The sequence below is a fragment of the Curcuma longa genome, chromosome 8 (assembly GCF_044706935.1).
Source record: "Curcuma longa cultivar G26 ecotype Majalengka, Jawa Barat chromosome 8, ITB_CL_G26_1.1, whole genome shotgun sequence".
Classification (NCBI taxonomy): domain Eukaryota; kingdom Viridiplantae; phylum Streptophyta; class Magnoliopsida; order Zingiberales; family Zingiberaceae; genus Curcuma; species Curcuma longa.
This window is the reverse complement of record NC_133868.1, coordinates 4,685,706-4,712,890: the sequence shown is the minus strand read 5'-3', so window position 1 is coordinate 4,712,890 and position 27,185 is coordinate 4,685,706. Positions and strand designations below refer to the sequence as shown.

General features: G+C 38.5%; 1 protein-coding gene, 2 non-coding genes and 1 pseudogene across 3 annotated transcripts; all 4 read left to right on the top strand.

Annotated features, from left to right (window-relative positions):
* The first annotated feature begins 730 nt into the window (after window positions 1-730).
* On the top strand, window positions 731-802 carry TRNAP-AGG (transfer RNA proline (anticodon AGG)). The gene has a single exon. It is a non-coding gene; the product is annotated as a tRNA-Pro (tRNA).
* A 4,341-nt stretch (window positions 803-5,143) lies between these two features.
* LOC141833881 (pentatricopeptide repeat-containing protein At1g80270, mitochondrial-like) lies at window positions 5,144-7,303 on the top strand. Its single transcript, XM_074721389.1, has 2 exons — window positions 5,144-5,164; window positions 5,798-7,303. The coding sequence occupies exons 1-2, from the start codon at window positions 5,144-5,146 to the stop codon at window positions 7,043-7,045; spliced, it is 1,269 nt and encodes a 422-aa protein (XP_074577490.1). The 3' UTR covers window positions 7,046-7,303.
* A 1,306-nt stretch (window positions 7,304-8,609) lies between these two features.
* Window positions 8,610-8,681, top strand: TRNAP-AGG (transfer RNA proline (anticodon AGG)). The gene has a single exon. It is a non-coding gene; the product is annotated as a tRNA-Pro (tRNA).
* Window positions 8,682-23,782: 15,101 nt separating this feature from the next.
* Window positions 23,783-27,185, top strand: part of LOC141833880 (pentatricopeptide repeat-containing protein At1g80270, mitochondrial-like) — a 3,668-nt pseudogene continuing 265 nt past the window's right edge.

Sequence of the window (27,185 nt, the reverse complement as noted above, 5' to 3'; positions counted from 1 at the left end):
GCTGTCATGTGGCCAAATATACTTGGGAGACAGACCTCAATAGCCTATATAGAGGCAGTGTCGAGCATCTTTTTTAGAGTTCTTTAGTTCTCATAGAAGCCTCTAAGAGCCATCTATCGACAGTCTTTGTAACTTTAGCAACTTCAGCAGAGAGTGACACAAAGCTGAGTTGAACACCTCAACCTCTTGCTCAACTACTCATCAGTTTGGGCAACCCACCTAGAATGATCTCTGCCCACTTCAAATGAGCAAAAATTTTACAAAGGAGAATTATCCACCATTGTAGAGCTAAATCCAATCTGGCTCTATGTCCACCTTGAGCAAACTCAATCAACTGACTACACCTTAGGTGAGCTAAACTAGCATGTTGATTTAAACCAAAGTCCTCACCACATAAACGAGCGCTGATTGGACTCCTTCAAACTTGATATTGCTTGTAACCATCTAACTACGATACCCAAATTGAGGTCCAAGCCACATTACTATACAATTGGTAAACTTCTACAATTTGCTAGGAGACAACCATAACACTTGGTGCTAACAATGACACACCATTTTAGGTATTAGGAACTAGGATAGACAGATTATTTCAACAACTCTATCAGCTCTTGTAATGCCAGCCAAATCCAACTCTATCAGCATGTTTCTTGCATTGATCTTTGAAGAATAGTGAAATTATTGTTTTTAGATTTTTAAAACAAAAAAAGCAAAACTTGTAAGACAAAAATGTGGGCATTTGGTCTAGTGGTATGATTCTCGCTTAGGGTGCGAGAGGTCCCGAGTTCAATTCTCGGAATGCCCCTATTTTTTAAAGTGATTAATTTTTCTAAGCGCAGGTGAACTGCGGACCTTGGTTCTGCCCAGTTCGTTCTTTCCTTTTTGGAAAAAGAAACAACAAAACAAGAAGAAAGGTCGCTCTACGCTCTCTAAAATCACACAGAAATCTTAAACTAAGAAGCAGCATTTCTGGAACTTAATCAAAGTTAAATCTTTAAAGAATCTCAATCTTAAAACGAAGATTAGATGAAGAGTAATAATTTACACGAAGTCTGATCTGTGTTGTCTAGAGAACCGATTTGGAAATTAACAGATCAAATGTCAAAAGGGAAAGTGGTATCAAGTAGAGAGGAGAGGAAAGAGATCAAATCATACCATCTCCGTCCTTGTAGAACAAACTGAAGGCTTCCTTGAACTCTGCCAACTGATCGATGGTGAGCTGCTCCGCCATGCCTCCACGCGGATCGAGGATCGAGCGCCAGGGAGATCTGAAGTAGCAGAAGTCGCAGAGACACTCGAGAGTTTGATTGGGTAATTTTCAAACAAAATACCCATTATATATTATTTATTTATTTTAATTTTATTATGAAAGTGCCCTTAGAAATGTGAAATAGTTTTTTATTCTGTTAAATATGGTATTTTAATAAAAATAATAAAAGATGATTTATCATAAATCAAATATTGATGGATATTTTGAATGAATTAATAAACATTGAGTGGTATTTTAAAAATTACTCTATTTGATCATTTATTTTTTATTCTTAAACAATTAATGTTGGATGATTAGTATATTTAACTGCTCATTGATCAATTTTATTTTAAAATAATTATTTTTAAGGACTTATTAATTTATTGTTTCCTAATTTACAGATGGAACCTCAGCTAATGAAGAATTCTAAGTCAAAGTTTCCTTTTTAAAACCATTAAATTTTTTCACCAAAAAAATAATAAATTATATTTTATATTTGATAATCAAGAATTAAAAGTGATTCGTGCTCGATAAAGCATCAGATCTAAATACACTTCTAATGTCATATATACACTTGTATACATTCTCTCACAATTCAACTAACACTCGCCAAAAGAATTATTATTATGTGCTCTTTATATAAGATGAATCAAAGATGGTAAAGTAAAATATTTAGTCTTTGTTAGTAGTCGTCCACCTCTATAGTACCACCCATAGACCCGAAGCGTCCGTCGGTAGGTAGATGATATCTCCTGTCGCGTGTGAAATCAATATTAGGTCCTCCTCCATAAATCTGTGATAGGTGAACATCTAAAGAATAGATATTTTTACATCTCCAACATTTATTTACAAAAAGTATATTATCAATATTCCTGATAGTCTTGTCTGTCTCTAGTCAGAAGATGTTTCTATGTCATCATCTAAATTATAATTGCATGATTGGCTGAATGTAAAGCTTCCACATTGTTCGCACCCAGGGTTTCTTAGGACCAGCCTGCCTAAAGTAATCATAGGCCTTGGCCACTCTACCACCCTGCTCAAACCAATCTGTCATTCTTTGTCTAGCATCTGTCGGTGACCCAACAGCTGATAGGATGGGATCTCAGATATGGAATAGCTGCTTGAGCAACGAGGGAATCCGAGTGTAACACCTCCCAAGTTCAGACATCCGCTCTCCTCAAGTAGGTATGGTGCACCCACTTGATCCATAGGGCATCCCCCTTGGCCTATATCTGCTAGAGCACCTTAGCTAGAAGGATAAGGTTCCAAGCTCGTAGGTTGAGAAAACTCAATCCACCATCATCTTTAGGTTTGCACATATTCACCTATAACATCGATGGATATTTTAACGTCCACATAAAAGACATGTAGATACTATAAATGTGATCAATGATGCCTATGGGGATAGGAAGAATCGAAAGCCAAAAGCACTTAATCCCCTGTAGGACAGACATGATCAGTCATGCTTTACCAGTGTAAGACAAAGTCTTTCATGGCCAAGCATTGATCCTCTCATATGAACAATCATCTCTATTTGTTAAATATAAATAGAGGTAACACTATTACTTATGAGACAATTAATGAAGTTGTGAATGGAGACATACCTGTAAGTTGGAGTCACCTTGATAATTGTATCAAGATGAGATCATTTGTAAATTTATAATGATCGGAGTAAATGATCCCTCTATTTACTAAATCTGCAAGAAGCCAGATTAGAATTCATGAGTTGAATTCAGGATTAGGCATTAGGAATGTTTAGATCAAAATCTGTACGATGTTTGAGAATAACATGCGCTCTTTATTAGTAAAGAGAATAACATCATAACATGTGATTCATACCACATGTGCAATAAAGATAAAGATAAAGATCCAGTTTCTCTTCCATGTGAGACCTTTGAGATTACAAGTTAATCTTGATTTTACTCTAAGTGACTATTTAGCTGCTACTTGAAGTTTTAATCAGGGTTTGCTACTTTAGCATGTATCCTATTGATTATGGATGATTCAGTCTATGGAACATGACTAGGAAAGCGACTAATTAAAATGAATAAATTTTAGTTAAAAAAGAATATTAAATTAGATTTACATCTTTGATATTTATTCACTGGTTGATTAATTACATTTTATGCACTCATTTATATTTTTATATTGAGTATATAAAATGTAATTATGAATAATTGTATTGAATGAAAATATTATGGATATGCTTTTGGCATAATAGTTATTATGAGGGATTAGAGATATTTATATTGATGTAAATGATTTAATTTAGAGTAAATTCAAGATGTTAATGTCTCCAATTTATTTTGAAAGAGTGGCTAAGTAAGGTGCAACAACTTTCTTAGCATTAATCGCTTAGAATGTTTGATGTCGCACGAATTATTTTTTCTCATGTATGAATTGAATATTCTATTTGATCTTTGTGATTATATTTTTATCTTTGTGACTTAACTTGGATGAGTGGAAGATGTTAGAATCACATCTGCATGTTGTGCAGATGTGAAAAATGCATTTGTGCCTTTAAAAGGCTTCAATGCGTCTAAGTTCAAGGAAAGTAGAAGAGGAGAGAACATGAGAATACACTGCAAAAATTTTTGAAGGCTATGTGTCTTGCGAAAATCTTTTTGGAGGAGGAACATCCATCGCCGAAGGGATTTTGATTTGTGATAACGGAAGGACTGCTCGTTCGTTGTAATAGTTTTTCAAACAACAAACATAAAGAACAAGTTCGATAAAGAATCAATGTAAATATATAAAATTATATTTTATTCAATAATTTATGCATTATTTGTTCCATAATTTATACATTTGAAATAACAGTCATCACATGACACAACTCTGCAAATGAGATGAAGTCATTCTAGTCCTTGCCAAAGATTCGAAAGGCCTCCTTCAGCTCCTTCTTCACTTTAGTCCTGAGCTCTTTCATAGTAATGCAACCTATTGAGAATCCAAGAAATATATCGATTCAGTACTTCAACACCACATCAAGTTGATAACATTTATTGAATTCACTAACACATGCAACTATGCCCTAAACTTTAACTTGAAGGGAGCACCAAAAATCTTCAAGTAAGAACAAAGCAAATGCAGTAGAATTTCTTGATACCTAAAGCAAATTATCAAAGAAAAGCAACAAAATTGTTTGATTATGGAATTAAGAAGCTGAGAAAATGCACACATATAAATTCTTAATTTACAAAATAAATTTGCTCCTACCTAATCGACTGATCACCAATACTTAATGCCATTATTTCCTCATAAACCAATTATGGTGCTGCCACACTCAAATATATCAAGAGCCAGCAATGCCAACCAGTGATTTTCAATTTGTACTAACTTATGTCCTGCTGAAGTGAAATAGCTATAATGAAAACCTGCTTCTTTCACTCTTAAGACCGTTGTATGGTGCTTGGTTATTTCCTAAAGCATTGCCTGTTCACCCTAGTTTTTTCCCTAGTTTTGTTCAATCAAAAAATGTCTTGTAGGGTCAAGCCACGATCATATTTTGAATGTGCATTTGGATTAGGTTAAGTGGATTAAGAATTAAAGTGCCACATATTTTACTCTGGTCCTTTTGTCTTGAGTCTCTTTTTTTGAATGCTGCAGCTGTGTTAGCTTTTAATTGCTGACTGTTATAGTTGTATGTTGCTGCTGCAGCACTATTATGCATGGCACCATCATGGTGAATATTTTTTGCTTGGTAAAAAGGTTTGAATTATTGGCTAATATTTGGCATCATATGTTTTCGTCTTAGTCCATTGATAGGAGTTATAAAATGCTTCTTCTTTTGTCACTAAAACCAAAAAGGTGACAATATAAATATCAACAAACAAAACCACGGGTACACAGTATCAGATTGAGTCTGTCAAGCATTGGATTTACCTGGTTCTTGCTATGGTTGAAAATGTGATACAGGTTATCTTTATAACTTTATAAGTTGATTTATCAACACTTTCTAAATTATCTTCTCTACTATCGGACCTGTTCTAGTTAGGGGAGAGATTTTTTCCCCAAAAGATCTATTTTAGACCTGCACTAGCTAGCAGAATTGCAATGTTCATTTGATAGGCACAAATGTCTGAACACATTAGAAATCATCTTCTTTCAGCCTTAGGTTTTTTATTGTATAGTTAATTTAATCAGCCTAAGATTTTCACTAGTTTTATCATTGTTAAGTTGACAAATATTTGGTCTCTGTGTAGATTATTCAATTATGCAAAAAAGTTTCTCATTGTTGTTTTATCATAAGAATAACATCTTGCAATATGCATTTAGATTGTTCTAGTTTTTTTTGTTTATTTTACTTTTTGTAGGCTGTTCCAATTCCCTTCATGGATTTGTTTATTGTACTGACTCATTCTTTTGTTGATTTATTTCATTATTCCTCAAGTTTGGAGGAGAATTTATAATAAAACTAATAGTTGTCTGCATCTACATCATATTTATAGCAAATCAACAAGACAGTGTCTTTAAATTGCTATTTGAATTTTTCCTATATTTTACTTTTTTTTTCAAAACTAGCACAGTAATTTCTTTGATTTTTTGTAGTTCATTGATTGGCTTGAAGCAAATAAACGGATTGAATTTCTTGAGCACGATTATGCTTCCCGTTTGAATTTGATTTGCAAACTGGATGGCCTTCAGAAGGCTGAGAATTACATACAGAAAATTCCTGTATCATATAGGGGCGAGGTGGTTTACAGGACTCTTCTTGTTAATTGTGTTGATTCGAACAATTCAAGGAAAGCAGAAGAGGTGTTTAACAGAATTAAGGATCTTGGTCTCCCTATCACAACATTTATTTGCGATCAGCTACTGATGCTTTATAGAAGGGCAGAGCAGAAGAAGATTCCTGAGGTTCTCGCAATGATGGAAAAGGAAAATATAAAACCATCTCTCTTAACATACAGACTAGTTATAGATACAAAAGGTCATGCAAGTGACATATCAGGCATGGAGCAAATTATAGATATGATGAAGGCTGAAGGGCTGAAGCCTGATTTGATGATTCAATGTACCGTTGCGAAGTACTATATTTCTGCTGGCCTCAATGAGAAAGCAGAAGCAGTCTTAAAGGAGATGGAAGGCGATGACATCCAGGAAAATTATGTTACACGCAAGTCTCTTCTTCCTCTTTATGCAGCTCTTGGTAAAGCAGATGATGTGGGAAGGATATGGGAGATTTGCAAGTCTAGCAGACGACGCGATGAGTATGTAGCTGCGATCGAGGCATGGGGTAAACTTGGGAATATTGAAAAGGCAGAGGAAGTCTTTGAGGACATGATCAAGGTATGTACGAATGTGTCAGCAAAGCAGTACATTGCTCTATTAAAGGTCTACGTGAACAATAAACTATTATCCAAGGGAAAGGATTTTGCCAAGCGGATGACGGATGATGGCTGTCATATTGGTCCTGTAACTTGGGATGTGCTCATAAATCTGTATGCAGAGGCTGGAGAGCTGGAGAAAGCTGGTTTGATATTGCAGCAAGCATCACAGCGCACAGAGAATAAGCCGTATTATTCGTCATATTTGACGCTGTTAGACAAATACTCCAAGAAGGGAGACGTCCAAAATGCTGAGAAGATATTTCTGCATCTGAAACAAGCTGGATATGTTGGAAAATTGAAGCCTTATCAGTACCTACTCCAGGCCTATATAAATGCCAAGACACCAGCTTATGGATTCAGGGACAGGATGAAAGCTGGCAACATGCATCCTAACAAGGATATGGCAGCACAACTTGTTGCTGCTGATGCATTGATCAAGTCTCAGACTTCAAGTTTGTTTGATTGAGCTTGGGCTTTATTGTTCAGAGAACACTTGGGCTTTATTGTTCAATCGAGAACATTACTTGTCTTCCTGATAGCTAGCTCAGATGCAGCTGTAGAATCCTGTCATTGGAATGTTTCTCTTCATGATTCCTTCTGCCCTAAGCATTAGATGCTCTGGTTGTAGAATGAATTTACATGCTTCATACGATCTGTCCTTTTGAGATTGCTGATACATTTATATGGATCTGGAGAATTGAGATGCAATAATGTCTTAAACCTCTTAACCCTAATGAACAGCCAAGTTTGGTCGCGCTGCCACTTGATCTCGTCAACTTCTTCATCAGTTAGCTTCTAGCCAAGGTTTAGTCATGACATGGCACAACTCTGCAAACGAGATGAAGCCATTCTAGTCCTTGCCAAAGATTCAAAAGGCCTCCTTCAGCTCCTCATTCGCTTCAGTCCTGAGCTCTTTCATAGTAATGCAACCTGTTGAGAATCCAAGAAACCTATCGATTCAGTACTTCAACACCACACCAAGTTGATAACATTTATTGAATACACATGCAACTTTGCCCTAAACTTTAACTTGAAGGGAGCACCAAAAATTTTCAAGTAAGAACAAAGCAAATGTAGTAGAATTTCTTGATACCTAAAGCAAATTATCAAAGAAAAGCAACAAAATTGTTTGATTATGAAATTAAGAAGCTGAGAAAATGCACACATATAAATTCTTAATTTACAAAATAAATTTGCTCTTACCTAGTCGATTGATCACCGATATTTAATGTCATTATTTCCTCATAAACCAATTATGGCCACATTCAAATATATCAAGAGCCAGTAATGCCAACCAGTAGTTGTCATGTGGCCAAACATCATTAGGAGGCAAGCATCTTTTTTAGAGTTCTTTAGTTCTCATAGAGGCCTCTAAGAGCCATCGACAGTCTTTGTAACTTTAGCAACTTCAGTAGAGAGTGACATAAAGCTGAGTTGAACACCTCAACCTTTTACTCAACTACTCATCAATTTGGGCAACCCACCTAGAATGATCTTTGACCATTTCAAATGAGCAAAAATTTTACAAAGGAGAATTATCCACCATTGTAGAGCTAAATCCAATCTGGCTGGGATAGATCCCCCTCAGCCAAACTATGTCCACCTTGAGCAAATTCATTCAACCGACTACACCTTAGGTGAGCTAAACTAGCATGTTGAGTTAAACCAAAGTCCTCACCACATAAAAGAGCATTGATTGGACTCCTTCAAACTTGATATTGCTTGTAACCATCTAACTATGACACCCAAATTGAGGTCCAAGCCACATTACTATACAATTGGTAAACTTCTACAATTTGCTGGGAGACAACCATAACAGTTTTTATACATCTGGGAGCTCTGGTGCTAACAATGACACACCATTTCAGGTATTAGGAACTAGGACAGACAGATTATTTCAACAACTCTATCAGCTCTTCTAATGCCAGCTAAATCCCTCTATCAGCATGTTTCTTGCATTGATCTTTGATGTGCTAATGATTGTTTTTAGATCAAAACAAAGGAATTAAAACTTCTCTGATAATAACAGAGGGCATTTGGTCTAGTGGTATGATTCTCGCTTAGGGTGCGAGAGGTCCCGAGTTCAATTCTCAGAATGCCCCTCTTTTTACAGTGATTTATTGTTCTAAGCTCAGGTTTGGTTCCCCTTCGTTATTTCTTTTTTATTGTCCTTTAAATTATTTTATTTTATTATTAAAGCGCCCTTGGAAATGTGAAATAGTTTTTTATTTTCTAAAATATGGTATTTTAATAAAAATAATAAAAGATGATTTATCATAAATCAAATATTGAAGGATATTTTGAATGAATTAATAAACATTGAGTGGTATTTTAAAAATTACTCTATTTGATCTTCATTTTATAATGTTTAAACAAGTAATGTTAGATGATTAGTATACTTAACGGCTCATTGATCAATTTTAATTTAAAATAATTATATTTAATGACTTATCAATTCATTGTTTGCTAATTTACAGATGGAACCTCAGCTAATGAAGAATTCTAAGTCAAAGTTTTCTTTTTAAAACCATTAAATTTTTTCAAAAAAAATAATAAATTATATTTTATATTTATTTTTTAATAAGTAAAAAATATATAAAGTATCATATCTCAATATACTTCTAATGGCCTGTATAAATGAATTTGTACACGATCGGTCCCACGATTATCTATGAAAAAGTAAATTGAAAAATTGTAATTAGTCACTATGGGAGAGGACATTGTCTTAGTTTCGTCAAGATTCGATCTTTGTCAAGTCTACCCTGTCATAACTAACTCAACTATGCCCCGAAGGCACCTATAAATTCCCTCACAATTCAACTAGTCCTCGCCAAAGAAATTGTTATTATGTGCTCTCCATGCAAGATGAATCAAATAAGGCAACACAAAATGTCTAATCTTTGTTAGTAGTCGTCCACCTCTATAGCACTGCCCATAGACCTGAAGCATCTATCGGTAAGTAGACATCTTCTGTCGCATGTGAAATCAATCTCTGATTCTCCTCCATAAATCTGTGATAGATGGATATCTAAAGAATAGATATTCCTGTGTTTCCAGCATTTATTTACAAAAATTACATTATCAATCTTTCAGATAGTTTTGTCTGTCTCGAGTCGAAAGATGTTTTAGTGCCATAATTGTAATTGCGTGATTGGGTTGAATGTAAAGCTTTCACATTGCCCACACCTAGGGTTTCTTAGGACCGGCTTGCTTAAAGAAATCATAGGCCTTGACCACTCTACCATCTTGCTCATACCAATCTATCATCCTTTGTCTAGCATCTATCGGTGACCCAACAACCGATAGGATGAGGTCTCAGATATGCAATAGCCACTTGATCAGTGGGGGGAATCTGAGTGTACCACTCTCCAAGTTCAAACATCCACTCTCCTCAAGTAGGTGTGGTGTACCCACTTGATCCATAAAACATCCCCTTGGCCTATATTCCAGCCAATACACTGTGAATGATCAAGCCACCGGTTCACAAACTACTGACGTGCACACTCCTTGAAGATAGCTGCTGAGAAAGATGAAGGGATCTGAAAAATACTTAAAAACAAAGTTAGAATGGTGTTAGAGGTGAGTCCCAACAAGTCATTCTGACACTCATGTTAGAGTTTTTATGTGAGGAAGGAGTTTAATGACTTGGAAAAATTAGGATTGATGTGTGCATACTTGTGCCCATGAGTATAAGCCCTATTTTATAGAGTTATTAACATCCGTTTAAGATATTATTCCGAAATATTCATTCTATTTTTAGAAAGATTCTAATTGTCTATGTCTTTTAGGGATATTTTTTTATTTTTCTGGAAGAAACAATCTTAGGCTCCCCTGATTGCACGGGTCAATCGACTCCTTAGACTCTAAGGTGGGGACCTGAGGTTAGGATAAGGTTGACACGTGATGTCGAGCGAGTGTCGAGGCCAGAGCTCGAGGTCGAGACTCGAGACCGAGATGAGGTCGACACGTGATGCTGAGCAAGTGTCGAGGCTGGAGCTTGAGGTTGGGACTTGAGGCCGAGATAAGGTCGACACGTGGTGTCAAGCAAGCGACGAGGCGGAGCTTGACCCAGAGCTTGAGGTCAAGACTTGAGACTGAGAGGAGGTCGGCACATGATGCTGAGCGAGCGCCAAGGCCGAAGTTTAAGGTCGGGACTCAAGGCTAAGATGAGGTCGACACGTGATACCGAGCGAGCATTGAGACCGGAGCTTGAGGTCGAGACTGGGACTCGAGGCCGAGATGAGATCGACATGTGATGCCTAGCCAGCACTGAGGGCGGAGCTCGATTTAAAGCTTGAGGTCGAGACTCGAGGCTGAGATGAGATCGACACGTGATGCCGAGTGAGCAGCCGAGGCCAGAGTTTGAGCCGAATCTTGAGGTTGCGACTTGAGGCCAAGATGAGATTGACACGTGATGCTGATGCCGAGTGCACCGAGGCCAGGCCAGAGGTTGCGACTTGAGGCCAAGATGAGATTGACACGTGATGCTGAGCGAGTGCTAAGGCCAGAGTTTGAGGTCGGAACTGGAGGTGAAGGCGAGTGGGTGCATAGGTTAGGCCCTAGACCTTAGGGACAACTGCTATCAGGATCTTGGGGATGTTGGTTTATTAATTGCCCACCTCTCTAATATTATCTAATCTTTCTTAATGATTCTACTCTTTCCTGTTTTACAGCCACATGATGTTCCAACAGCAACCACGTTCTAGGCCAGAGATTCCTGTTAGGAAGTATACTAAAAAGACTAGCTCTTTTGTATATAAACATTTATGAAATAAAGTATCATGTTTTGGTCAAATGATTGTGAATCAAGCCATCAATTCCACCATTAATCTCCAATTAATTGGAGATATTGTGCGAGGTTATAAAAGAGGCAGCGAGACAGCGATGGGAAGGAGAAAAGAGTATTCTCGATCCCTTGCTTCCTTTCTTCCTCTGCTTTCCCCGTGATAGTTTTTTGGTGTAGTCAGTTCGCCGGAAACGATTTTCTGGTATCTGTCGTTGTATCCTGGGAAACAGACGTCCGTCGTGAGGGGCGAATCTGTTTTAAGGAAACTGCATTGAACGCAGGCCTCGACCATTCATCCGCTCGCCACTCGGCTCGGCAGTTCGGCCATTCGGCGGTTCGGCACTCGGCTCGGTTCGGCCATTCGGCAACTCGGCTCGGCGATTCGACATTCGGCCACTCGGCTTCGGCCACTCGGCTGTTCGGCCACTCGGCTCGGCAGTTCGGCACTCGGCGGTTCGGCCACTCGGCTCGGCGACTCGGCTCGGCGGTTCGGCCACTTGGCTCGGCACTCGGCAGTTCAGTCACTCGGCGGTTCGGCCACTCGGCTCGGCACTAGGCGGTTCGGCCATTCGGCTCGGCCATTCGGCACTCGGCAGTTCGGCCACTCGGCTCGGCACTCGGCTCGGCACTAGGCAGTTCAGCTCGGTCAGCCACTCTGCTCGGCAACTCGGCTCGGCCACTCTGCTCGACAACTCTGCTCGGCAGTTCACCACTCAGCCATTCAGCTCTCTCCGGCAAAGTATTTTGTAACAGTCTTAAAACAGATTCGTTTCTGTTGCGATGGCTGCGGACCAAGTGTGACAGTAGCAGAGCCAACTACTCAACAGGTGCAGGTAACCACTCCTACTGTACCTACTGTACCGATTGGGTCAGTCCCAATCAATCATGCCGAGAAGCCAGAGAAATTCATGGGAATGAATTTCAAGAGGTGGCAGCAGAAAATGCTTTTCTACTTGACCACTCTTAATCTGGCTAGGTTCTTGACTGAAGAACCACCTAAGGTACCTGAGGGTACTTTAGATGCCCAAACCTTCAATGCTGTGGAGGCTTGGAAGCACTCGGAGTTTCTTTGCAGAAACTATATCCTTAACTGTTTGGCAGATGCATTATATAATGTATATTGCTCAAAGAAGTCGGCTAAGGAATTATGGGAATCCTTAGACCTGAAATACAGAACAGAGGATGCGGGGGCCAAGAAATTTGTTGTTGGCCGATTCCTGGACTTCAAAATGGTGGACTCCAAGACGGTGATCAGCCAAGTCCAGGAACTTCAAGTGATCCTGCACGAGATTCACTCAGAAGGCATGATGCTGAGTGAAACCTTCCAGGTGGCAGCAATCATAGAGAAGCTCCCTCCCGGCTGGAAGGACTTCAAGAATTATTTGAAGCACAAAAGAAAGGAGATGAATATCGAGGAGCTCATCGTCCGACTCCGGATTGAGGAAGACAACAGGAGCTCAGACAAACGATCATTCACTCAGTCAATGGTCAAAGCCAATGTTGTTGAACATGGCGAGGGCTCAAAACGGAAGAAGTCAAAGTATTCCAAGATGGAGCCTAAAGGAGGCATTAGCAAAAAGAAATTCACGGGGAAATGCTTCAACTGTGACCGTGTTGGTCACAAATCTTCAGAGTGCAGAAAGCCCAAAGAAGAAGCATGAGGCTAATGTGAGCGAGGGACCAGATATGGATCTCTGCGCCGTCATTTCTGAAGTGAACCTCATCGGTTCAAACCCGCGATAGTGGTGGATTGATACAGGAGCCACCAAACATGTGTGCTGCAACAAGGAGCTTCTCCACGACTTTGAAGAAGTTAAAGATGGAGATAAGCTGTATATGGGGAATTCAGCAACCTCGGAGATCAAGGGCCGTGGAAAAGTGGTGCTGAAGATGACTTCGGGTAAGGATTTAACTCTGAACAATGTGTTGTATGTTCTGGAGATTCGAAAGAATCTGGTGTCCGGATCACTTTTAAGCAAGCATGGCTTTCGCATTGTATTTGAGTCGGACAGGGTAGTGTTGTCCAAAAATGGAATGTTTGTAGGAAAGGGGTATGAAAATGATGGGCTTTTTAAGCTCAGTGTAATGGCCATTAGGCCTAAAATGAATAAAAATGAAAGTTCTTCCTCTTATATGCTTGAGTCATCTGTGTTGTGGCATAGTAGACTAGGTCATGTTAATTACAATTCGATTCGAAGATTAATTAACATGCAAAGCATTCCGACATTCCTACTTGACCCGAAACAAAAGTGTAAGACTTGCGTTGAAGCGAAGATGACAAGGTCATCTTTTCAACATGTTGAAAGAAACACAGAACCACTCGGCTTAATCCATACAGACGTGTGCGACCTAAAAGGGGTTCCAACACGTGGTGGAAATAAATATTTTATTACTTTTATAGATGATAACACAAAATTCTGTTATGTGTATCTTCTAAAAAGTAAGGATGAGGCTATAGAGAAATTTATTCTCTATAAAACTGAGGTTGAAAATCATCTTAATAAGAAGATTAAGGTGGTTCGAAGTGATCGAGGAGGTGAATATGTTTCACCATTCGCTGAGTTTTGTGCTGAACATGGAATTAGGCACGAAACAACGGCTCCATATACTCCTCAGCAAAATGGTGTTGCTGAGAGGAAAAATCGAACTTTAAAAGAGATGATGAATGCTCTTTTATTAAGTTCTGGGCTACCAGAAAATTTATGGGGAGAGGCTGTGCTAACAGCGAATTACCTATTAAATAAGGTACCCCAGAAAAATATAGACAAGAGCCATTATGAATTATGGAATGGTAGAAAGCCATCCTATAAATACTTGCGAGTGTGGGGGTGTCTTGCTAAAAGTGTTGGTACCTAATCCAAAAAGGGTTAAAATAGGACCAAAAACTATTGACTGCATATTTCTAGGATATGCACAGAATAGTAGTGTTTACCGACTTCTAGTATATGAATCGCTAATTCCAGAAATAAATAAACTCGATAATTGAATCGAGAAATGCCTCATTCTTCGAAGATGTGTTTCCGTATAAGTCTAGAGAGGAAGCAAATTCCTCAAAGAGGACCTTTGAAACACAAGAAGAAGAACATGAGGGTGAACTAGAAGAGGTAGAGCTTAGATGGAGTAAAAGAGCTCGTGTGGAAAAATCCTATGGATCGGATTTTATCACTTTTATGTTGGAAAGTGAACCACAGAATTATACAGAAGCTTCTAAGATCTTCTGAAGGACCTCACTAGAAAGAAGCGATTGCATCTGAAATTACTTCTATCTTACAAAATCATACTTGGAGCTTATGGATCTTCCTCCTGAAGTAAGCCATTAGGCTGTAAGCGGATTTTTAAGAGGAAAAAGAAATCGGATGGCACAATAGATAGATACAAGGCTAGATTGGTAATTAAGGGTTACTGACAGCGTGAAGGCCTTGACTATTTTGATATATATGCTCCAATATCAAGAATAACCTCTATTAGAGTGTTATTAGCAATTGCCACATTGTGGAATTTGGAAATACATCAAATGGATGTTAAGACCGCTTTTCTAAATGGTAATTTAGAAGAGGAAATTTACATGGAACAACCTGAAGGATTTTCTGCTCCAGGATAGGAAAATAAGGTATGTAGATTGGTCAAGTCACTGTATGGCTTGAAACAAGCTCCTAAGCAGTGGCATGAGAAATTCGACAACGTCATGTTGAATAGTGGATTTAGAATCAATGAGTGTGATAAATGTATCTACAGCAAAATCATTGAAGATGGTTTTGTCATCTTGTGTCTTTATGTAGATGACATACTTATCATTGAAAATAGTGATAAGATAATTAAATCCACTAAGGAAATATTGAATTCAAGATTTGATATGAAAGACATGGGCCTAGCTGATGTGATTCTAAAAATTGAGATTCTTAGAACAGGTGAAGAACTTGTTCTTAGTTAGTCCTATTTTCCACCGTATCACAAGCCTTCCCGATTAGTCTAGTCGAAGGAAGCGTAGTCGGACTGACTGGACTTGAGTTCTTGGATCGTTCAGGACACATTTTGCAAACCAAATTGTAGACACAATACTGAGATAAGCTATCGTATTAAATGAACATGATTCCCTGAATCGCTTATCAGCCTTATCATTGACGTGTTTTTTGATTGCATTAAATGACAACATGCGCTATCTTTCTTGAGCCGCGAGCCACCATGCCTTGACGAAGATGTGTACAAGTGATATTGATGTCGTGTATATAAAGTGGATGACACAGATGCTCTCTTATTTCTATTTTTGAACATATAATGGTTGGGTTTGAATCTTCACACTTTCTGAGGCATTGTTACATCAGTCCTGGATGGGATCCATTAGGATGGGATCCAAGCCTTCTTCGACTTTATCCGATAGTCCCGCGGGCAACCTAAACAACCCTAAGGTATGTTTGCTGACGTTTATGTGTTGTTTAAACTAGATTGTTCCCTATTCACTTCCTCTTCCTTTTGTGCCTTCTTCCACCTTCAGCGTTCGGCTACAGTCATACCCTAATAAATTTTAGCATTGTTCCTTCTTTCCTTTCTCTTCCCATGGCTAATGACCCTACGCCGATCCTTGGTATGAGACCCAATGATTTGCTTGTACCTATGATAATGACTTAATGCTTAGGGAGCAGTATGGTATTCCTTCGGATCATTAGATCCGAATTTCGACACCAGAACACTGACCACATGAGCCACCTCCGGGTTATGCTACTTTCTTTATAGGTCAATTAGCCAGTGGCCTTAGGTTTTCTATACCTTCCTTTCTTCAAGACCTAGCTTCTTATTTTCAATGCTCTCTTTCCCAATTCACTCTCAACTCCTACCGTTTAATATGTAGTGCCTGTATTATTTCTCAAGTGTATCAAGTTCCTTTAGACCTTACCACTTTTCATTATTTTTTCTATCTGAAGAGGGGAGAGCCCAGAGTGGTTTATTTAGCTGCAAGGTCGGGCTATACTTTCCTAGATAAGTATCCAACTTTTCATAAGGGATGGAAGAATTAATATTTCTTTATCAAGCCTCTACACCCTTATACTTGGCCCACTGCTTAGCGTTCCAAGATGCCCCCCCCCCCAACCAGACTTAGGATAATATATGTTAGAGTCGGCCTATCTATCTATAGTGGACATCTTCTCCGTACTAAAATTCGATGTGAATATTTTGGTGAATAATGAAGCCCTTTTGTACTGAGTTGATATGAGCTTGAACATTATCGCGTTGGAAGAGAGACTGAGTAAGAGTTCTATCTTTTACTATCACTACAATAAAACCTCAAAATCACGACGAAATTTATTTCCGTCGCTAATTTAGCGATGGAAATTTAAATTTCTATCGCTATTTGTAATTAAGCGATGGAAAATATATTTTTGTTGCTAAATTGGCGACGGGGGTCTCTAAATTGGCGATAGAATTTAAATTCAGTTGCTAACTTAGCAATAAAAATAAATTTTGCCCCGTTTGGACCTTGAGGCTTTGAGTGAGCACTTGAATGGTTCGTTTGCCAAGGTATAGATTTCTAATGCTTTGTCTACTTTTAGGGTGGTTATACTGACGTAAAGATTTATGCAGACTCTTAAGAAATATCAAGAACTTCTGAGGCACCTTCCTTAGATGACCTCGAAGTGCCGACAATTGAAAACCCAAGTAGCTGAACTTAAGAATCAACTGAAGGCTCTGACTAGAGATATTGAGGAAGCCAGGGCCAGGGCTAGGGCTTTAGTGGAAAATGCCCATTTTGAAGTAGAAGCTGCCAAATTGGAGGCCGAGACTTCTCGAGCTGAGGTGGAAAAAATGCATCAAGATGCCAAGCTTCAGTTAGAAGAACATAGGCATAGGGAACAATCTCTTGAGAAAGTTAAGTCAACCCTTCAAGAGGCCGAGGGAGAGGTTCAGAAAACCAGTGAAGAAGTTATGGCTTTTAAGAAAGAGTTTGACCAAGCTAAAGAAGAGCTAATATCCCTTCAAACCCAGCAAGGAGAAGTTTGTTGTGATCTCTGTGAGGCAGTATCTAGAAGACAGGACCTAGAGCAATAATTTTTTAAGGAGAGACAAGAGAAAGAGAGAATTCTCTCCGAATTGGAATCTATAAAGAAAGAGATGGTGGATTATAAGAGAGGAGATGAAGAGTGTTGGATGGAACGGAATGCAGTTTTCCTTACTTCACAAGAGTATTATAATTTGCTAGGGATTCGGGCTGACAAGATGTTAAAATATGGATTTGAAAGAGTAGGTCGTCAATTTCTTCAATCGGGGATTATACCAAGAGGGGCTAACCTAAGTTTCCCGAATCCCCTAAAAGTTTGGGATGATCTACCTCCTTCCAAGAAGCTAGAGTAGTCACTGTGGTGTAATAGTGTCAGTTATTTTCCTATATTTTGGTTGGAAATGTTTGTTGTTAATCTTGATGTTTAATGTTAAACAACTTTACGCTAGTTTGTAAGATCTTTCCCAAAGCCTTGAATTTAAATCTTTCAATAAATTTGTACTACTTACTAGGAATATAGATTAAGCAATAGACAAGGATATTTGGGGATTAGATAGTAACCTACTCAAATCAAATAAACTATATTGATTACCCTGAATAAACTAAATAAAGGACAAAAATATATAAGGACCATATAACAACTCACTTAATCAAACGATAGTGCTTACCTAGGGCATTGGTACATTAAAATTTATAGCCACGAACTGAAGACTTGGTGTACCAATCTTGTCTTAAGGCAACATCGTGAGCTTGGGACTTGGTGTTCCGAGCATGTCATAAAGCAAATTCGCAAGCTCGGAGGTCGGTGTTCAGGGCCTATCGTAAGGCAAAGTCGCGAGCTTGAGACTTGGTGTTCCGAGTCCGTCGTAAGGCAAAGTCGCAAGCTTGGGGCTCGGTGTTTCGAGTTTGTCGTAAGACAAAGTCGCAAGCTCGGCATTGGTACTGAGACACTTGAGTAGAGGCCGGGATAATACTTTCCGAGTTAGAGTTCTTCCTCCTATATGATTTCCTCGAATACGTTGATGAATTTCTTATATGACATATTCAACCTCATTGGTATTGAGACACTTAGTAGAGATCAGGAGAAGGCTCGTTTGTACAAAATGTCTCCTACTACGGTGAATCTAGTTACATGCCTTTTGAGAATTTTAGCTCGATCGGAATTGGAGGGCAAGGTTCCATCTTTAAGAAAGGTGATGATAGGAATCCTCCAATCAGTGGGTTCGCTTATTTTTGTAACCTTATCAATGTGAGCTATAAGTTGATCATGTACTACGGGTTCTTCTTGTTCCTAATTAATCAAGACACTAGCTAATCTAGCTAGCTCATCTGCTTTTTAATTTTCAACCTGAGGTATTCTTTGAATTGTAATTTCTTGAAAAGCAATTTTTAATCTCTCGAAGGTCTTGGTATACCATCGGAGCCTATCATTACTAAGTTCAAAAGCTCCTTCAATCTGCTATGTAGCTAGTTGGAAATTTGAACAGATAACTACCCAAATTGTTCCTACATGTTTGACTATTTGTAACCTAGCAAGTAAGACTTCATACTCGACCTCGTTATTAGAGGCTTTAAAATGGAGTTTTATGACTATCTGTAAAGTGTTTCCTTTAGGAGAACATAATAAGATTGTGACTCCACTTCCCTGTTTGATGGATGACCTATCTACAAAGATTTTTCAAGTTTCTTGCACCTCCATGCTAGAGGTCTTAGTCAGGAAGTCGGTTAAGTCTTGGGCTTTTATGGCTGTTCTAGGTTGATATTGTATATCATACTCACTGAGCTCCGTAGCCCATTTTATTAATCGTTCTGAGGTCTCTAGATTAGTTAATACTCGGTCTAGAGCACTATTAGTCAGTACTGTGACTGGATGTGAGAGGAGGTATGGCTGGAGTCTACGAACAGTCAGGACTAAAGATAATGCAAGTTTTTCCAAAGTGATGTATCGAGTTTCAACATCCTTTAACAGATGGCTAGAGAAATAAATAAGTTGCTAAGTATTTCCTTTTTGTTGGATCAGAATTGAGCCCAAAGCATATTCAGAGAAAGACAGATAGAGCCATAGAGATTCTCCAGGTGTGGGCTATAACGAGACTGGCAGGATTGTTAAATAAGTCTTTAGATCGTTAAAAGGTTGTTCACATTTCTTATCTCAAGCAAATCTAGTTGCCTTGCGTAATATTTTAAAGAAGGAAAGACTCTTTCGTAGTCGATTGTGATATAAATCGTGATAATGTTGTAATTCATCCTACCAACATTTGAACTTCCTTGGTATTCTGTGGTGAAATCATGTTTTGCAAAGTTTGTACTTTTTTGGATTGACTTCTATCCTTCTTTTAGTTACTATATATCCCAGGAGCTGACCACTTTTGACGTCAAATAGGCACTTGTTAGAATTTAATTTGAGATTATATCTTTGCAAAGTATTACATGTTTCCTTAATATTGCTGATCAGGTTCTCAGCTTGAACTAATTTGATTAATATATCATCTATATATACCTCGACGTTGTACCTATCTGGTGCTTGAAAACTTTATCCATGAGTCACTGATTGGTGGCTCCTGTATTTTTCAACCTAAAAGACATAACTGTGTTCCTTCCAAGATGATAAAATTGACCTTTTCCTGATCTTCTTTGGCAAATGGAATTTGATGATATTCTTGATAGGCATCCAACATACATATGAGTTCACATCTTGAGGTGGAGTCCACTAATTGATCAATTCTAGGGAGGGGATAACAATCCTTAGGATATGCTTTATTGAGATCTCAAAAATCGATACAGATAATACTTGCCTCCAGATTTTGGGACCAACACTATGTTTGCAAGCCATGTTGAGAATTGAACTTCTCGAATATGCCTAGCTTCGAGAAGTTTAGTGATTTTGGCTTGAATTACTTTATCTTGTTCAAATCCGAAATGTCTCTTTTTCTGTTTCACAAGTCTAGAATCGGGGAGGCTATTGAGCCAATATTCCATTATGGTGGAGGTTATTCTTATAACTTCCTGAGGAACCCAAGCAAATACATCATTATTTTGGATGAGGTAGGCAATTAGCTTAATTTTTAATTTAGGTGTTAGATTGGCGGAGATTTGAGTGACTCTGTCTAACAACCTAGGCACGACCTTCTCTTTTTCTTTTTCTTGTGATAATTGGGGTGTGGGTGTTTCCTATAAAGAATGTACTTCATCCCGCAGGGTTCTCCCTACTTTTTTGATATCAACATGAACCATGACTGTGTAGCATTTTCGAGAGACAGCTTGATCTCTATTCACCGAGCCGATTTGATCATTTATCGAGAATTTTATTTTTTGATGAAAAGTGAAAACTACGACATAGAATGTATTGAGTGTTGATCTTCCCAGAATGATATTATATGAGGAGAGAGCATTTACCACTATAAAAATTACACTTGGAGTTCAGATTAAAGGATCTCGTCCCAAAAAAAGAGGTAGGCTAATCTGTCCTAACAGCTGTATTTCATGTCCAGTGAATCCAAGCAGAGGTGTGGAAATAAATTTCAACTCTGCTTAGTCTATTTGCATCTAGCTGAAGGCTTCTTTGAATAATATATTAATGGTACTGCCTGTATCAATGAATATCCAAGCTATGTCATAATTTGCTATTACGACATGAATGACCAAGGTGTCATTGTGGGGAGTGGAGACTCCTTCCAAGTCTTATAGACCGAAACTGATAATGGATCCCTTTGATTTGCCCCTCTTAGCACTAATATCATAACTTTCCAACCTTCCTCCATTAGTTTTTCTTGCACGATTAGGATCTCCATCTGTAGGTCCTCCCGAGATCATATTAATGATGCCCCGGTGAGGAGCATTATCCTGATGGGCTTGGTCTAGATGAGAATGATCTTTTCTTCAGTCATTTTGATGATTCTGATGTGGATTCGGAGAGTGTCGTCGGGGGGACTTGGTCTCTTGATGTCTGGTGGGATTAGTTCGACTCTTATTCCTTCATTCTTCTATATTTCTCTATCGGGAGTATTTATGGGGGATTGGATGCCCGGATGGGGGGATGAAGCTCTCTTTCCTTGTTATTTTTTGATGACTCGACCTCCCTCTTGTGCCAACTGCTTATATTCATTAGTGTTATGACTAGACGATTGATGATAAGTACATAAACAAACATGCTCTTCTATAGGGATATGAGTGGTTGTTTCTACAGGATGTTTCTACAGGAACAAGGAAAGAGGTTACGACGTGTAGTGTACGTCCTTTTCATCTGGAGGGCATATAGTTGAATCGTGATGCCTCCTTATTAGTTGTGGATTGAGAGATTTTCTTATCTGATCTCGAGCTATTGTCCCAATGGGTAAGTTGTGTTTCTTCTAGATGTATACACTTTTCGGCTCTTTCCAACAACTTGAATTAATTGACAGGAGATTTTTTCACTAGGGATCTGAAGAATTCTCCATCTATACATCCTTGAGAAAAGACACTGGTTAATACTTTTGTGGGGTGGTAGGGGCATCCCAAACGACCCGGTCGAATTGCTAGATGTATTCTCTAAGAGTTTTTCGAGATTTTTGCTTCATGGTAAATAGATTTAATGGTGTCTTCTGATATCTTTTGCTACTAACAATTGATGAAGGACAACAGTTTTGAAATCAGTAAAGGAATGTATGGATGAAATAGGAAGACGGTTGAACCACCTCTGAGCAGAGCTCGACAAGATGGTTAAGAAAATTTGGCATTTAACTCCATCCAGATACTAATGTAATAGAGCATAATTCTTGAAATGGCACAAGTGGTCCTTTGGATCTGATGATTCGGTGTATTCTCCCAATTGTGGTTGTCGGAAGTGCCGAGACAATTCTAATCTAGGACTTTTCTAGAGAAAAGTGTTCAGAGTATGTTTATCTCTTCCGCAATTGTTGTCATGTCCTTATAGTCAAGCAACGACATTTCAGCTCTTGACTCATGTGAATCTTCGTCTGGATAAGTTGCTGCCTCCTTATTAAAAGAGTTCATAATGGGCATGTCTCCATCCAATGATAACGATAATTTTTTATGGGGGAAGGGATCTTCCGGGGAAGGTAAAGGAACTCCTGAAGGAGGTAATAATGAGTATTGTTGTAGTACCTTTAACATTGTCTGAAATACTAATTCATTGATCTTTTCAGGCGTGACCATCATCTTGTCACCACAACTTTTTTTCCTCAGCAGAGCCATGCTCACCAATGATTCCTCCAGTGTTAACCATCGTAGCATCTCGACTTAGATTTCCTACAGACGACGTCAATTTGTTCCAACCAATACACCATAGATGATCAAGCCGTCGATTCAGGAATTGCTAACGTGCACGCTCCTTGAAAATAGTTGTCGAGAAAGATAAAGGGACTTGAAAAATACTTAAAAAGAGAGTCAGAATGGCGTCGGGGATGGGTCCCGACAAGCCACTCCGATGCTTAAGTTAAAATTTTTACGTGAGGAAGGAGTTTTAATGACTTGAAGAAATTAGGATTGATCTGTGCATACCTGTGTTCATGAGTATGGGTTCTCTTTTATAGATTGTTAACATCCATTTAAAATATTATTCTGAAATATCCATTCCAGTTTTAGAAAGATTCTAATTTTGTCTGTGTTTTTTAGGGATATTTTCTTATTTTTTTTAAAGAAATAGTCTTAGACTCTCCTTATTGCACGGGTCAATCGACTCCTTAGGCCCTAAGATGAGGGACCCGAGGCTAAGATAAGGTCGACATGTGATGCTAAGCGAGTGCCGAGGCTGGAGGTCGAGGTCAGGACTCGAGGTCGAAATGACGTCAGCACGTAATGTCGAGCGAGTGCCAAGGCTAGAGCTCGAGGTCAGGACTCGAGACCGAAATTAGGTCGGTACGTGATGTCGAGCGAGTGTGGAGGCTGGAGCTCGAGGTCAGGACTCGAGGGCAAGATGAGATCGGCACGTGATGCCGAGCGAATGTCGAGGTTGAAGCTCGAGGTGGGGACTCGAGGCTGAGATGAGGTCAGCACATGATGTCGAACGAGCACCAAGATCAAAACTTGACCTAGAGCTTGAGGTCGGGGATTTGAGGCTGAGATGAAATCGACACGTGATATCGAGTGAGCATCGAGGTCGGAGCTTGAGCCGGAGCATTCAATTTTTATTGTATCGTATTGAAGAGACTTGTATATATGTAGCATCACACATTTTGTAACCCTTCTAGAGAATAAGTTACCAAAAATTCTTAAACGGTGCTCATATACTAAAACATATTCAATTTATTTAATACGAGAACGAATAAATTTTCAGTAGAAAAATAAAAAAAAAACAATCAACTCATTTAAAAAAAATGCGGTGTTTGATTGCAAAATTGTCTGGTCTCGTCGGCATTTCCAAGCCCAGCCCAAAATACAAAAGCCGCCCCGAGATTTTAGGGTTTAGGGTTTTAAGCAGAGAGGAACCACGACCACAGTTGACACTTCGCGCTCCTCTCACACTGCTGAGGGCTCGCAAGGGATTGATCTTTCTTTCCTCCTCTTCCCTTCGATCTGCTCCTGTTGGAGAATAGGAAGTGGGATGGCCATGTCATCCCTAAGAAGAGCTGCTACCCTATCCGCTAGGTGAGCACTTTAGAATCGGAGGAAGTTCATATCTCGGCACAACATTCCTTCTTAGTGGCTGTTTCATCGTTTAACCGAGGCTTGTGATGAAAATTCGGTTTTTTGGTTCAAGCTATTTGATTTGTTGATGTTTTCTGCATCTTTGATTTTTTCATTTATGCTTGACGCACCCGTACACATAATAATCTTCCTTTTTATTTAGAGATTTTTTTTTTTGACTTTGAAGAAGAGTTACATTAGGTGAGTTCCACGGTTACAAGTCGTTTTCTTCTTTGACAAATATTGACGCATTAACCATTTGCTTCACCTTTCTGTTAAATGTTGTGCTAGTGGCAATGGAGGTTCTTGCTAATTTTGCCATTTTTTATTCGCTTAACCATATGTGCTCTTGCATCGTCGTTCTCAAAAACCAAGTGAATGGTGCAAGGTTTTCATTTCTGGAGCTGAGAGACTAGTGTTGATGCTTTTGCTTCATTCATCACCGAGAAATATACTCCGATCAATTTAGCTGACTCTAAGAGAAAACGCATAATATACCATATTTTGGTGAATCTTATCTTAAGGGCTGATAAGAAGAAAGATTAATAGTAGCTTGTAGAAGCTAAATGTTTGTCATTGATCTTTTCTCTAATTTTATGGTGATTTCAGGGGTCATAATATCAGCAATATGGTGGCTCGTGGATCTTTCAATGGATCTGAATTATCAAGAAGCAGTTTGATGCATGAAAAAGGGAACTTTCGTTTATGTTCTGGCATGTTGGAGAATTACTTACTTTCAAGGTCATACTCTAGTAGATGTTCTAACTTCAAGAGCTCTTGCCTATGGTCACGGAATCTTTCCTCTAATGTTGGAGCAAGGTCAGGCGAGAAGGATAATGATTCTGAGGATGGGCTTCCTGATATAGATGAAGCTGCTGAAGGTACAGTAGAACCAGATGAGGAAGTGGAGAATGAGGAGTTTTATACTGAAGGGGGGATTTTGGATGGTGAATCAGATTCTGTTGGAAACAGATCGCCGGGAAATAGAGTTGAATCTCCACTTTCTGTGGCTATAATCAAAGCTCCGCGATACTCTGTTAATAACATACTTATTAAGTGGGTGGAAGAAGGTAATCCTTTGGGACGACGTGAAATCTCTCTTGTGATGCTGAATCTTAGGAAGCGTCGGCTTTATACAAAGGCTTTGCAGGTGTTACATTTATTCTCTAAATAAATTTTCAATTTGTACTAACTTATATCCTGCTAAACTGAAATAGCTATAATGAATACCTGCTTCTTTCACTCTTAAGACCGTTGTATGTTGCTTGGTTATTTCCTAAAGCATTTCCTGTTCACCATAGTTTTTTCCCTAGTTTTGTTCGATCAAAAAATGTCTTGTAGGATCAAGCCACGATCATATTTTGAATGTGCATTTGGATTAGGTTAAGTGGATTAAGAATTAAAGTGCCACATATTTTACTCTGGTCCTTTTGTCTTGAGTCTCTTCTATTGAATGCTGCAGCTGTGTTAGCTTTTTCTTGCTGACTGTTATAGTTGTATGTTACTGCTGCAGCACTATTATGCATGGCACCATCATGGTGAATATTTTTTGCTTGGTAAAAAGGTTTGAATCATTGGCTAATATTTGGCATCATATGTTTTCGTCTTAGTCCATTGATAGGAGTTATAAAGTGCTTCTCGTTTTGTCACTAAAACCAAAAAAGGTGACAATATAAAAGATAATCAACAAACAAAACCACGGGTACACAGTATCAGATTGAGTCTGTCAAGCATTGGATTTACCTGGTTCCTGCTATGGTTGAAAATGTGATACAGTTTGTCTTTATAAGTTGATTTATCAACACTTTCTCAATTATCTTCTCTACTATCGGACCTGTTCTGTTTAGGTGAGTGATTTTTTCCCCAAAAGATCTATTTTAGACCTGCACTAGCTAGCAGAATTGCAATGCTCATTTGATAGGCACAAATGTCTGAACACTTGAAAAATCATGTCTTCAGCATTCGGATTTTTATTGTATAGTTAATTTAATCAACTTAAGATTTTCACTATAGATTTATATGAAACATACCTTAGCAGTTGCCTGACTATTCATCTTTGTTAAATCATGGTTCTAAAGGAATTTTTTGTAGATTATTCTCAATATGCATATATTCAACTATGAACCAATCTAAAAAAGTTTTTCTCATTGTTGTTTTATCATTGTTAAGTTGACAAATATTTGGTCTCTGTGCTGCAACCCTAAGAATAACATCTTGCAATATGCATTTAGATTGTTCTATTTTTTTTTTTTTGTTTATTTTACTTTTTGTAGGCTGTTCCAATTCCCTTCATGAATTTGTTTATTGTACTGACTCGTTCTTTTGTTGATTTATTTCATTATTCCTCCAAGTTTGGAGGAGAATTTATAATAAAACTAATAGTTGTCTGCATCTACATCATATTTATAGCAAATCAACAAGACAGTGTCTTTAAATTGTTATTTGAATTTTCCATATATTTTACTTTTTTTTCAAAACTAGCACAGTCATTTCTTTGATTTTTTGTAGTTCATTGATTGGCTTGAAGCAAATAAACGGATTGAATTTATTGAGCACGATTATGCTTCCCGTTTGAATTTGATTTGCAAACTGGATGGTCTTCAGAAGGCTGAGAATTACTTACAGAAAATTCCAGTATCACATAGGGGCGAGGTGGTTTACAGGACTCTTCTTGCTAATTGTGTCACTTCTAACAATTTAAGGAAAGCAGAAGAGGTGTTTAACAGAATTAAGGATCTTGGTCTCCCTATCACAAAATTTATTTGCAATCAGCTACTGATGCTTTATAAAAGGGTAGACCTGAAGAAGATTCCTGAGGTTCTCACAATGATGGAAAAGGAAAATATAAAACCATCTCTCTTAACATACAGACTACTTATAGATACAAAAGGTCGTGCAAGTGACATATCAGGCATGGAGCAAATTATAGATATGATGAAGGCTGAAGGGCTGGAGCCTGATTTGATGATTCAATGTACCACTGCGAAGTACTATATTTCTGCTGGCCTCAATGAGAAAGCAGAAGCAGTCTTAAAGGAGATGGAAGGCGATGACATCCAGGAAAATTATGTTACACGCAAGGTTCTTTCTTCCTCTTTATGCAGCTCTTGGTAAAGCAGATGATGTGGGAAGGATATGGGAGATTTGCAAGTCTAGCAGACGACGCGATGAGTATGTAGCTGCGATCGAGGCATGGGGTAAACT